Below are 14,223 nucleotides of genomic sequence, written 5' to 3'. Positions count from 1 at the left end.
CATTAGACTAGTGAGGAGAAGTGAGACATCCTTTGGTTGAATTGACCTCTGACCATGCCAGGAGAATTATTTTTTAGCTTGGAGATTTTGTGGAGCAGAGACTAAATAAATAAAATAATCTTTTAGGGAAGAGGTTTAATATTGTGACAATAGAAAGAAAGACTTGAATTTATATAGAGCCTGTCACAACTTCAGGTTGTCCCCAAACCCTTTACAGTACATTATAACAGTGACTACACTTCAAAAGTGCCTCATGTTGGAAACAAGTCTGCCAATGGTGTGCACAGCAAGCTCCCACAAGCAACAATATGATCATGACCAAATAAAGTGTTTTAGTGTTGTTGGCTGAGGGATAAATATCGGTCAGGACACCAGCAATAGAACTTCTTCAAAAATAGTGCCACAGGATCCTTTTACATCCACCTGAAAGGGCAGGTAGTGCCTCAGCGCTAACAGCTCATCTGAAAGCTGCGAGTCACTGTTGTAATGTTGGAAACGGAGCATAGCAAATAGCAATGTGATAATGACCAGTTAAAACCACATTTCTCATAATTTCGGTTAATTTAGTGCGTATTATTTGAAGAATTTGGTAATGTTGAATTAGTCCATGACAGTGATGTGCTAAGTATTCTGGCTGTCTATCATACAGATTTAGTCTGACTTCCTCTATTGTTTTCTGTGTTTCTAACTACAAATGTACCTGAAGCGTTTTGCATCAGACATCCTGGTTGTTTGAGTATTGCAGGACGGTGATCAGACTAAAATTGTAATAATAAAATATGTTTCAGTATGATGTTACAGATTTTTATTTTTAGAATACTTTGTTCTAATTTCTGATTTTAAAAAAAAAATCTGATATAAACAATAATTTAGTTTTCTTTAAGCTTAGTTGGCTGATCTGCTTTTGTTCATCTTACCAAGGCTTAGCTCCAATTTGCACACAGCCAAGGTCCTATTAATGGCAATGAAATAAATGACCGGGCCATTTATTTTGGTGCTGTTGGTTGAGCAATAAATGTCAACCAGGATACCTCAGTTCCCCTTCACAAAGTGCCTTCACCTGAGAGGGCATGCAAAAGACTGCAGCTCAGACTGCGCTGCACTCCCTCAGTACTGCAGCTCAATGGCAGCCTTGATTGCGTGCTTAGTCCTGGAGTGTGGCTTGCACCTGCAACTTTCTGATGTGACAGTGAGAGTGAAACCACTGACCCACATTTGGGAACTTTTTTTTTCTTTCAATAGGGAATTCAGCGCAGGATTACAGTAACAATTGTACATGAAAAGGGCAGCGAACTTCATTGGAAGGATGTTCGAGAGTTAGTTGTTGGTGAGTTGTTTTCTCAAAATCCAATATGCTTTACAATTGAAAATATTAAACTTTGATTTGTGAAGCATTTTGATTTTGCTGCTCAGCCCATTCTACTGAAATCTTTCACAAATGTTCCCCGATTTCTGAAGTATTTCTCTACAGACCGACTGAATTACTGTAGTTAGTAATGTTTGAAGTATCAAGATTTATTAACAGCATTCTCATTTTAGCCTGAGCAGTACATCTCGGCATTTGGAATTTAAAAGCGTTCCGTGTTCTTATATTGGACAATCTGATTTATGACAAACTCGTCCAAGGAATCTTTTATCTGCTTCACACACGAAAAAATGCAGAAACCGCACGAGACAGAGAAGCTCATTCAGAGCCAGTAACCTTGTGTTTTTCCCTCGTCCCCCAGGCCGCATAAGGAATAAGCCAGAGGTGGATGAAGCTGTTGTAGATGCCGTTTTATCTTTGAATATTATCTCTGCGAAACATATCAAATCTTCAAATGAGACCCACAGGTACGTTTGTGTGGGTTTTTTTTTTGGAAGAAAAAGCACATCCTGCAGTTCAGTTCCTTTGCCCATACTTTTACAAAATAGTGTTCAAAATCTTGATAGCCTGTGTTTGTTTATTTGTTTGAGTAGTACACATTTGCAAAGCATCTCTCTGACTGGATTATCAGTGTGGTTTTGAGGTTTGAACAACTTCCTTTGTTAAATGGTTTTGTTTGCCAAAAGTCCACTTCCAGAGACCAGCTAATTAAAGCTACAGCGGTGCAGATTGCCATCAAGTGGCATCTGCAACCAAGGTTGATCTCCAAAAAGTGGAGAAGTTGGTCAGAGCAGAATGGGCTGTTGATACGTGCATGTTCAGGTGGCTCATAGACCACGCTTGCCTGGATGAGTACTTGTCTGTTGGGGGGGTTGAGGATTAATAGCTTGGATGTTCTAATATATAAAGATCTCTTACGCTGAACAGGTTTGGAAATTGAATCAAGGTCTTAATCTCATTCCAAAGTACTCGGGAACGGAGAAGTAATTCTGTGGTCAGGAAGCCTCTAACTTTTACATTGTACTGATCTAGGTCATTGACATTTTTGCAGTTTATTTTATTGCTTTCACAAGTCATGTCTGGCTGCTTTTTCTTTTAATGGGGCTGTATTTTGTATTCTTCTCCATTCCACTCTGTCTTCATTGCTACTAATGGATGCTTCTTGTATTTTTCAGGCTGTTTCTTGATTTGGATTCACCTAGGTATTTTGCTTTTTTTCATTGCTGCTTGTTTATTTTGTGCATGTTAGATTAGCATTCCATTTATTTTTTTTAAAAGACATCTGATTATTAATTTCCTCTGCTTTTTATACATTCGTTCTTCAGTGCTGTTACCAAACTTGTCTTTATATCACAGGCCTCGGAAATAGTCAAGGGAAACGGTTTACTTATTTCCGTGGGCGTGACATCGTAAGCGGCAGGGGCTCCGAGCTCTTACCTATTGACCTCGGGCTCTAGAAACTGGTCTTCAGCTCCACAGACAATGTTCTAGAACCGTAATTACAGAAAGTAGTGGAAATACTTGGCAGGTCAGACAGCATCGGTGGAAGCGAGAAAGGGAGTTAACATTTCAAGTTGTTCAGCTTTCATCACTGACCTGAAATGTTAACTCTGTTTTTCTCTCTCTCTCCACAGATGCTGTCTGATCTGTGGAGATTTTCCCAGCATTTTCTGTTTTTCTTTCAGATTTCCAGCATCTGCAGTATTTTCTTTTATCAATGTAACTGTATAGCGCGTAGTTTGGCAAAAAATGCTACCATTCTGACCATTTAACTATTTGAATTCAGCAAAGTTAAATGATCCTTTTCTGGTACTGTTGCAGTAGAGGAGTGTGAACCATTTTTTGCACAGTAAATGGAGTGCTGGTAACAATTTTCACAGATGGAGTGATAGTAACAGAGCTAGATTGGTGTGTGATACCAACAAGAGCCTAATCTTTAACTTAAAATTAATCAGCTCTTTAAGGGGATAGTGTGCCACAATGATGTGGAATATGAATGTTGGCAACAATAAGATTATTGTCAATTTCAGATTCGCCTACAGGAAGTTAGCTTAATAAGACTAAACAGAGTCATCCATGGGATGGCTACAATTAAACCTCAGTGTCTCAAGGATAAGGGGAAGAACAATTGATCAGGAATCTCCACAGCAGGTGAGCTGTGTAGACACCCGAGAACAGAATCAGGTTCACCGTGATGCCCCACAAGGTGCAATAGCCTCCAGACGGCCCCGGCCTTAAGTTCACATTTGGAGGGAGTGGCCTCCCTGAGGGCAAGGAACGAAAATTGAGAATTTAAATTAAGGTTTGCGGCAATGGAATATTGTACAGGTCGCGTATCCTTTACCTGAAACCCTCAGGGCCAAATGCATTTTGGGTTTCAGATTATTTTTGTTTACAGATGCCGCATATAAACTTGCATTACAACTGCCTAAGCCTAGGCTAGCTATAGACTAAAGTAAATAAATTGGCCAGAAAAGTAAGATGTATCACTGAATAATAAATGCAGGGTGCCTGTAATAAGTTTCTTTTTGACATGTTCACCACAAGCTAAAGAGTGCAGACAAACAACTAGCCTTCCCATGCTAAAGGTTGATGAGGTTTAAAACAAAACTGCAGTTTTTGGATGTGTTTGGTTTTCTGATTTATGGGTAAAGGATACTCGATCCGTGTGAGTTATATTTGCCCTAAATTATCGCAACTGGTGAAATATCATAGCGTTTTCCAGATTGTGACCACTTAACATTAGAGATGGTGGGGTGGGAAATCGGGAAAAGAAGGGATCACCATCCTCATTTTAACCACACTTGCAATCGTGAGAAAGCTCTAAAAGGAAATAGCCTGTGATATAAACAGTTATTTCCACTGGCAGCATCTGTAACTCAACAAAACATTATCTGCAGCAATTCCAGTAAAACCTAGCCATGGGAAACAGTTCCTGTCCAACATTCCTCTTGTATAGTATCCCCCGTGCCATTTCCCCTAGTCTTCAGTCGTGGCAGTAGTTGTTCAGTGTACATCTGAGTGTTCAGGCAATGTTCACCGCCTCCATAGGGTAATACTCAATCCATATTATAGGCCATGTGCTGTGGTGATACCCTGCAGATCCATCATATAATCTTAATCAAATGACTTGTGTAGATGGTATTTATGGCTATAAATCTGCACTTGGAAAAAAGATAATAAGTTCTCTTTCTGCCCACCTCTTCTCCCACCCATCCTCACAGGCACGGGGGTACTTGCTGGTCACCTGTCTTGCTGACTGACTTTGACACTCAGTTCCCCAGTGCCTCAAATTTACAATTCTCATCTTTATGTTTAAATTCCTTCATGAATTTGTTGCTCCCTCTTTCAGTAGTCTCCTTCACCTCCAGTCCTTCACCCGCCTCCCCAAGCTCTTCTATTCTTCTGATTCTGCCTTTTAGTTGCATTGTTAATTTAGAGAGGTGACGTTGATTGTGAATTAATTTTACTTCATAACGCTTACATTATGAAGTAATTCCCCTTGTAATTTTCTCTTGATCCTGGGGAGGCATTTCGTCCAGCAGCAGATCATATTAGCATTTCAAATTTTCAAGATTTGAAGGAAAATTGGACTGAAGGTAGACCAGTTTTGTTCACCCTGATAGTGCCATTTGCCTTCATTTGTATTGACTGATTACATTCTTCATCATAGCCCTGAAGTTGTACCAACATTGACTGTTGTAAAATGCCTATGATGAACATTAGCATAATGCTTTTATGTTCTGTTTTTTATTCCATACCTTAAGCAAAGCGCATTCAGATTATGCATTCCACGTGCAGCGTGTATATTGATGAGGCTGATGTGGGTTTTCTCAGTGTGGGCGTTAGTTAATAATTTGATAAGATGCCTTCAATTTTGAATGCGCATAGCACAAAGCAAATTTGAGTCTTAATTTTAATTAAAAGGAGCTAATTGAACCTTGTATTAAAGGCATACCGTCAAAAACTCACATTTCTGAATGTCGCGTTTACTGCAATAATCGTTTTCCATTTCACAGTGAGGGATGTGGCTGAGGATCAATCCACAACTTTCCGTTGAAAAGCCCCCTTAGAATGATGGGGGGGGGGGGTGGGGGGGGGGTGGGGGGTGAGATGGAAAGGAATAGAGCAATACAAAACTTAATGGTTTAATGTACTGGCCTGGACTCTGTCATTTGGGGTTGCAACACTCCTGGGCCACTAGGTAGGGGAAACATTAGTCAGGGTTCTGCTTCTGATTTCCAACCAGCTTGAAAGTGTGCGTGCACAAGGAGATGTCAGGTGAAGAAATGATCCTCCACAGTAAAACAACTTGCTGAAATTATTAGCTTCACTCGGTTATGCAGAGTAACCTCTCTTTCAAAGCGCCAAAATGCGCATTTTTGTTTTTAAATTCCCCCCCATAACCTCAACTCTCCCCATCTCTGTAATCTCCTCCAGCCCCACAACTTTCCGAGATATCTGCGCTCATCTAATCCTGGCCTCGTGAGCAACCCTGATTTTGATTTCATCACCATTGATGGCCATGCCTTCAGCTGCTTAGGTGCTAAGGTGCTGGAATTGCCTCCCTAAACCCCTCTTCCTCTGTTTCCCCCTTTTAAAATGCTGCTTAAGACTTACCTCTTTGACCAAGCTTTTGGCCATTTGCCTTAATGTTGCCATATGTCGCTTGGTGTCTGATTTTGCTTGTTTCACCTATGGAGTTCCTGGTGTTTCATAAATGCAAGTTGTTGTTGTTGAGGGCTTGCAATGTCTGAAAGCAAGATGGAGGATAATTACCAAGTAAGAGTTCAGAATTTCTATAACTTATCGCAAGGTAAGTTGAAGATTCATTACAAGATTTGTCTGGAGCTGTATGGAATCTTGAAGTGATGGGTTTGCCCGTGTGTGTTGGAAGTTCCTCACATGCTGATTTAGTTCCAGCCATACATTTCCCTACGAGGACAGGAAGAGAATACCTGAAGTGTTACCTTAGGCCATCCTTGTGCACTTTTTGGCTCCTGGTTTCAGAGCAACCCTTGGAAATTCTTTTGGAGTATGCCAGCTACCCATCCCATCAGCCGGGAATATTATAGTATTGGGGATGGATGGGGCGGCCAACAGGAAGACAAAAGGAGAAAGTATCAGGGAAAACAGCTTAAAGTCATTCTTACCTCTTAAATGCAGAGGCTGATCATCTTACATTGAGTGCATTCAGTTGCGAAAGCATCAACATTACAATGTAAACATATACTCCAGGTATGATGGAAAATCTTACAGGAAAAGACAATTAACTTTAAATTGAATATCAACACTTGTGTAGGTAAACCTATTTCTCACAAAGTGGATAAGTTCTATCTTTGTAAATTAAGGCAGACACTCTCTCTTTCTGATGTCATTAAAATTGTCCAGTTTTGGACCCATCTATACTGAATTTAAAATGTAACTTGATGTCATGGTGGCACTGAGCAAAGTATTTACCATCAAATATTTTCGGAAGACATCTCTTTGTTTACTCCAGACGACAACTGATCATTGAAAAGCAGTTGGTGCTTGATTTGCATTATGGACAAACGCAAAAGCGTTTGGTCAAAAATTTCACTGTTACTCTGGTAGCTTAACAATGATTCATGGCTGAGACTTGAATATTGTAAATGAAATGACATTTTCTATCTGTAAAGAAAATGTTATTTTGCAAAATGCCTCTCCTTAGAATCAATTTTCTTACAATGCGTACGATTGTGACTTCAATTACAGATAAGTGAGGTGCTTTGACTTTAAAATTTATAGCTTGGTTTATAGCCACTCTTCTTCCAATGCCCCTCCAAGCAGTCAGCCTACAGAGGCCATCAGTGACTGTCACCCAGCTGTCTGTTTGGTTGACCGCCATCTTCAGATCTCGCTTGTAGGTGTCCTTGTAGCAGAGGTATTGGCACCCAGGAGGTCATGACTTGTCCACCGTACGGAAGGTCTTTGGGTATACAGCCTTCTTCCACCCTATGAATGTGACCAAGCCGACACATATGTCATTGACTTCGCGTTGAGTGCATGCTAATGGAATTGGCACACCTCAGGACCTTTGAATTGGTGACCTTGTCCTGCCGAGAGATGCCAAGGATACATCCAGGACAGCAAAGATGGAAGCTTTTTTTGGCCTAGCATCTGTTGTTCAGGTTTCACTACTGTAGAGGAGTGCTGAGGACTCAAACTTTGGTAGACTTGCAGTTTGGTGTTCAGTCAGGTTGCTGTTGTTCCACACACTCTTACTCAGGTTGGACATAACAGCTGCAAGTTTTGCCACGCGCATGTCGATTTCAGCATTGTGACAGTTTGCTGGTGATTGTGGAGCACAGATAATGTGAAGCTATCGACAACGTCCAGCGTCACATTGTCAATTTCACTAGATGGTGGAATGGCAACATCCTGGACATGACATTCGCCTTCCTGATGCTGAGGGTCAAACCAAACTCCTTGCAGGCATGAGAGATTTTATCCATTTGCTTTATAGCTATATATCAGAAGATTACTGTATTTTAAATTAGCCCTTTTTGCTAATATTTTGCTGCCATTCCTATGATTTTTGCACCTTTTTGATGCTGAATTCATGAATTGACAAATAGCTCCATTTGTAAAAATATCAAAAAAGTATAGAATATCATCAGTGGCACAAATGATATCGTCCAACATATGTTGTTTACCCTTTACAACAGTGTCTCTTGGGAGGTTTTCCAGTGCGTTGTGTAATTACAAATAGAAATAGAAATGACAGTAACAAGACGTAACTCGGCGAGAATCTTTTTAATGCAGCGCGTTGTTACAATCCTGAAAGGGTGATGGAAGCAGATTCAATAGCAAAAGAGAATTGGATAAATATTTGAAAAAAATTTGTAGGTCTATGGACAAACCAGGGGTGTGGGACGAATTGATCACACCTTCGGACAAGATGGTCTCAATGGGCTCCTTCTCTGCTGTCTGATTCTTTGATAACAGTCCTTTTACACATTGTAGTTTAACATATCGGAAACCTTGTGTTCTTTGGCACGCAAAGGAACTAAATATGGCAGGAAAGGAGACTGATCTTCTACATCAACTCCACATTCCCGCACTACCTTACATCCCTTGATTCCCTGAGAGTGCAAAAAAATCTATTGATTTTAATTCTTGAATATGCACGATGCCTGAACATCCACAACCCTCTGGAGTAGAGAGTTCCAAAGATTCACAACCCCCTGAGTGAGGAAGTTTCTCCTCATCTCAATCCTAAGTATTGATCATTAAATAGTGGGGGGGGGAGGTTTTAGCTGAGAAGAGAGGGATAAGAGCATAAATACTTCATTCAGATTTCAAAATTTACATTTTTTCTTCAAACTGAGTGCTTAAATTTTTTTCCAGCAGCCTTTTGAGTCGTGAGATGGTGGTTTGCACCATGATGGACAACTCTGTGTTAAACATCGCCTGGTGTGGCTTAGAAGCCCCACTCTGGCATGGCAATCTCTGCCACTGCTAATGCAGAGGAAGACAGTGGACTGAGAAGCTGCAGGATTCGCTGGCTCCTGTTTTTATGAGCTCTCTTCTCGCCCAACTGGGCTTTCTATTTCGCCTCTCCCCTTCCAATGCCCTTCTGAATAGACAGCCTCCAGAGGTCATGGCCGTCAGCGACTGTCTTCCGGTTGCCCGTGTCGATGTCTTCATATCTCGCTTCCAGGTGTCCTTGTGGCGGAGGTATGGATGCTCAGGGGACTGTGCCCAGTGGCCAGCTCGCCTTACAGAAGGTCTTCGGTTGTGCGGCCATCATCCTATGAACATGGCCAAGCCAGCACAGATATCATTGACTTTGCATTGAGTGTCTGCTGATGGAATTAGCACACTCCAGGACCTCTTGAGTTGTTGACCTTGCCTGCCAATAGGTTCCAAGGATACATCTGGGACAACAAAGGTGGAAACTGTTGAGCCTTTTTTCTGGCCTAGCATCTGTTGTCCAGGTCCCACTATTGTAGAGGAGTGTGCTGAGGATGCAGGGCTTGGGAGACTCACGGTTCTGTGTTCTCAGTCAGGTTGCTGATATTCCACACACACTCAATCAGTTTGGACATAACAGCTACAATTTTTGCAATGCGCATGTTGGTTTCAGCATCGTGAGTTGAAGCTATCAACAACCTCCAGCGTCACCTTGTCGATTCTGATGGATGGTGGTGTGGCAACACCCTGGGCCGTGACATTCATCTTCCTGATGCTGATGCTCAAACCAAACTCTTTACAGGAATGAGAGATTTTATCCATTTGCTGTTGAAGGTGTTTCCCTGCGTGAAATGCTAGCGCTGAAGGCACTGCTAATATGCTTCATGTTCTAACGATGAACAGCCACTGGACACAGTATCAGAGAGTTGTCAGCACTTGTGGGACTGCAGACCAACCAGAATAACCAGCTTCAGGAGAGGTTGGATAAGGTGGCCAGTCTAAAAGAAAAATAAGCATAGACCTGCATTGTTTGTTTCAAATGTATTCTCGGAATGAATGAGTAAAACTGAGCAGCAATTTGGGGTTTTTTTTGTTAATTAAAGGTTAATTAACGTGTTCAGAATGCCAATGCTGAAGTACACCATCCAAATGCATAAGTTATGATTCTTTTTGAGTATTGCTGAAAAAAAGATATGTCTAAGCTTTTCATCTTGCACTCATCAAGACACTAGCAAGAATACCAATATAAGGAGAAAACAAGAAGTTATACTGTATGTGAAGAGAGTGCAGATTGGTTGGCAAGTGGCATTTGCCAAGGAGGATGCACCAGTGATGGTGACTGACAATTAACTGCCAAGCATTGTTTGATCAAACCTAATTTCTCATTTCCAGCCTATTGAATCCTCGGTATTGTTGCAATGTGAATTTGTTTCTGCAATTTGCAAACCAGGCAGCTTGACCCTGATTGGTCAAGGCATTGCCCTGAGGAATGAGTCGGCAAATGGCTGTCACTTATTTTGTTTAGCTGGAACAGGCGCAATGTGTGTACATGTTCTTTCTTTCTGTCTGCAAAGAACAGGGCCCCGTGTATTAATATATGTAGCTTCCAGTACACACACAAATGCACCACATTGCGAGCCTGACTGGCAATCTTAAATTGGTTATTGGCGTAATTCTTAGCACACCGAAGAATGTATTGTGTTGTCAGTGTGCACACTCAAGATTGCTTCATTCCTATGAAATGCCTGTAAAACACTTGTCTCAGCTTAGTAACTAGAATCTCTGTGTGAAAACACCGGATATTCTGTTTTGCTTTTGCTCCAGCTTAAGATCTCTGTATGTAGAACTGACCAATATTGCTTATATCCCTTTCTCCTCACAGAAGTTTTTATCGGTTTGAGGCCGTTTGGGATAGCTCCCTGCATAATTCCCTCCTCCTGAACCGCGTGACTCCATATGGTGAAAGAATCTACATGACCCTTTCTGCATACCTGGAGGTTTGTCTCTAACCAACTGTTTCTAATAAATCAGCAATATTTTTTGATGGCCATCAGCTTCATTTTACAGCATTTCAAATGTAAAAAAATACCTAATGTTCTCCTTGTGCTGGTTTTCACTCAGACGTGCAAATTGGGTAGTGTTTAAGGAATGCATAGGCAACAGCTTCTCTACATAAACTGGTCGATCTTCCTGGGGTCTCTCTCACTTGAGTTGAGACCTAGTCTAGTCTTCAGGTGAATTGGAGTTGATGGGGAGGTGATAACTATGCAAAGGCTATAAGATGTAAGATACAGGTCTGGAATATAAAACTTTCATAAAAACAGCATATTCTGACCTTTTTTTATTCGCTATATTACTTCAAAACTGTCCTCGTTAAATAATAAAACCTTTTTAAGTAGTAGAGATGTAGCATTGTTTGGGATATGAATTTGTCTGCAGTTTGGGTAAGATGCTGGGAGTTGCAAAATTGCTAAAGAAAATGTGAGTCAACAAAACTGAGGTGCAGAGACACCACTGTTCAAAATAGAAAACTGTAGTATTAGTTCAAAACCTTTTGAGTGCTGACCTTAGCTTCTAGAAATCTGTTGCGACCAGTGCATATTTTCAAATCGTCGTCAGGATGATATAATAATTTTCATAATGTTATTTGGAATTTATTGTAGAGTAATAGTGATGTCTGTATGTGTGTGCGCCTGTGTGTGTGGGACTTAATTGAATTAGAGACAACTGGTCTGAAGGCTTTGATGTAAGAAGAGAAGTTAGGTTTGAAATGCTAAATAGGTAAACATGGGTTAAGTTTTAGAATGTGAAGCGTAAAGGGAACATTTGCATATTTAAATAAGCCAGAGTAGCTTGAATTCAAAAGAGAGGGAGTGAAATGTTTCCCCTTAGCCAGGAGAAGTTAAGAAACAGTGTGTTTATTTTTCCCAAAGATTACTGGTAAAATTGGTACTATGCTAGATTTTTATTATTAGAGAGGTAAAGTCCAAAACACAGTGAAACAATGGGAATTTGCATGCAAAGGGGAAAATATGTATAAAGGAGATAAGGCTGTCTGCAAAGGAAGGCATTTTTAAGATCTAAAGTGTGAAAAGCTACCAGCCTCTAAGCCTTAAGTTGCTGTCTACACGAACTGAAGTTAAGAAAACTCACTTTGAATTCGACAATTCAGGGTATCGTGTTACTTTGCCTGGGTCCTTTTAAATCTGTGTTTTACTGTTGCCTTAACAAAGGTGTAACTGGGAGTTAGATTAATTAGGGGAGCTAGCAGTTATCATAGTAGTAATTTGTAGACCTATGTATGTGCTTAAAATTATTTCTTTTATTAATAAATGTTTAATTTAGTTTTGTAAAAACCCTCTAAGACTCAGTGGACTTATTACTACTGAATTCAAGGCACACATCTCTAAATAAATATACAAATTGTAAAACAGTTGTTTCAAGTTTCCCTTTGGGATTTGAGCAGCTCAGCATTTACCATCTGCTGTGCCATAACAACCATGGTTTCGCTTTCATGGCTCCAAGAAATTGTCATCTTTGTACTTGAACAAAATGGCTGAAAATGTGAGGTGGTCATTTTGCTCTATTGACAGAAGCTTCTCTTAAGAACTGTATTGTTGACTTGTTTTCAGGAAGTTTGCAGCTGAGCCCCAGGTTGCGCTCATTTTGTCTTATTCTTCAGATGTCTAAATTGGCATGACAGTTGTGATGTCAAATTGAGTGACAGAAGAGTCAGGATAGGTATCACCATGCCCAGTTTATCTTTTTGCTGTGCCGATGACTCATCAAACCACTAGTCACGTGTAGTGACCAGTGAGGAAATCAGTCCTGCAATTAAATACGGATTAAGTCATTGCTAATCCCTAGCTGTTCAATGGGGAGTTTTGAGATAAACTCAGGTCACAACTAGCTGCACTTTTCCCAACGTTGGTTTAAGTACAAATGAAATGATGACAGTTTGCTAAATCTGTGATTTTTTTTTGTGTGCTTCAACTCTTGATTTAACTTGTTTCTGCATCTTTTCACCTTTCAGCTTGATCATTGCATTCAGCCTGCAATAATCACCAAGGACATCTGTATGATCTTCTACTCCCGGGATGCCAAGATCTCACCTCCGCGGTCCCTGCGTAATCTGTTTGGCAGCGGCTATTCAAAGACACCCGACTGGTACTTGAGCCTTTCAAGATCAAATAAAAGGGAAGATGCTAGATGGGGGTTTAAAAGTGTTACCAACATTAAAATAAATTAGGAGAAATTTAGCCCAGTCACACTCCTTTGCATGTAAAGTGGGCTAGATATTGTTGCTTTTCGTAAAATGACTAGTGGTTGCAAATGCAATACTTTGTGAATGGTGAAGGGAGATATTAATGATGAGGACAAAAAGTAGCAATTTGTTTTTCTGGTTTTGTTTTAGTAACCGAGTAAGTGGCATCTATGAGCTCAGTTTGTGCAAGATGGCCGACACAGGGAGCCCTGGTAAGTCTAAGATTCTGGTGCTCTGGTATCTGTTTGTTACATGATTCACCCTCTACCTTTTGTTTAGCACATGACAATACACACGTACACGTAGGGCAGAATTTTGCCCTTGGCGGCGGGGATGGTCGGGAAGCTGACCGCTTGGCCTGCGATTGGCACCGGACCGCGATTTCACACTGGCTGGCCACCCAGCATGAAACGCGAGCCGCAGCGCTAAGCCCAGCAACAGGATAGGTGACCCTCCTTTTTAACCAGCACAGTTGGTGTCGTTCCACACCTTTAATATTAAAAGTCTAGAGTGGTTTCTTATGCATTTGTAGCTGAAATAAATTTCGTCAATTTCACAAAACCCCTACAATGTCTTCATTTGAATGTTTTTGCAACCAGTGCCTGATTTTTATTCGGTGAGCTTTGTCTCACTCCTATCTAATATCTACAGAACAGCATGCTAGAGGAAGAACCAATTAAGTTAATATGATCTCCTTTGAAAATACATTTTCAGGAAGTATATTGATCTCCATAGATATTCACAGAAGATTAACTTTCAATGATCATGATGCACATCCTGAGTGTTATCTTGTTACAATCCTTGGAAATGTCGTCTAATTATAATACACGAGTGATCTTGGTTGCAGGAAACTGCAGGTTTCTGGAGAGCGGGTCTCTCCAGGGACTTGCAATTATTTGGTTTACTGCTTTACATTTATGCTTTCTTGTCGTTTTCCTCGACTGTTTTTTTTAAAAGATTGATCTGCATCGTTTCCCACCTCAGAGGTTGGGCAGTACGTAGAAACGTACGGAGCAGGATAGAAAGCTGTTCAGCCCAGCAAATCTGCACTGGCTCTGTGCCACCTCTGACCAGCGTCTAGGCCGTTTACAAGTATAAACTGGGCTGGATGATAAATACTGACTGTTGTTGGGCTGGTGAGAAGATGCTTGAAGTG

The 14,223-nt window shown here is 40.8% G+C and overlaps 1 protein-coding gene across 8 annotated transcripts in view; it reads left to right on the top strand.

Annotated features, from left to right (window-relative positions):
• kif1b (kinesin family member 1B) overlaps positions 1-14,223 on the top strand; it is a 197,730-nt gene that overhangs the window by 161,476 nt on the left and 22,031 nt on the right. For all 8 annotated transcript variants that reach the window (XM_078557785.1, XM_078557783.1, XM_078557779.1 and 5 more), the window contains 5 exons: positions 1,243-1,327; positions 1,728-1,833; positions 10,686-10,800; positions 12,837-12,970; positions 13,218-13,279. In XM_078557785.1, coding sequence (XP_078413911.1) covers positions 1,243-1,327; positions 1,728-1,833; positions 10,686-10,800; positions 12,837-12,970; positions 13,218-13,279 — 502 coding nt within the window. The remainder of the gene's footprint in view (positions 1-1,242; positions 1,328-1,727; positions 1,834-10,685; positions 10,801-12,836; positions 12,971-13,217; positions 13,280-14,223) is intronic.

Source organism: Cetorhinus maximus, chromosome 15 (assembly GCF_964194155.1).
Source record: "Cetorhinus maximus chromosome 15, sCetMax3.hap1.1, whole genome shotgun sequence".
NCBI classification, from domain to species: Eukaryota; Metazoa; Chordata; class Chondrichthyes; order Lamniformes; family Cetorhinidae; genus Cetorhinus; species Cetorhinus maximus.
Note: the sequence above shows the minus strand (reverse complement) of the source record. Positions and strands in the feature narration are given on the sequence as shown.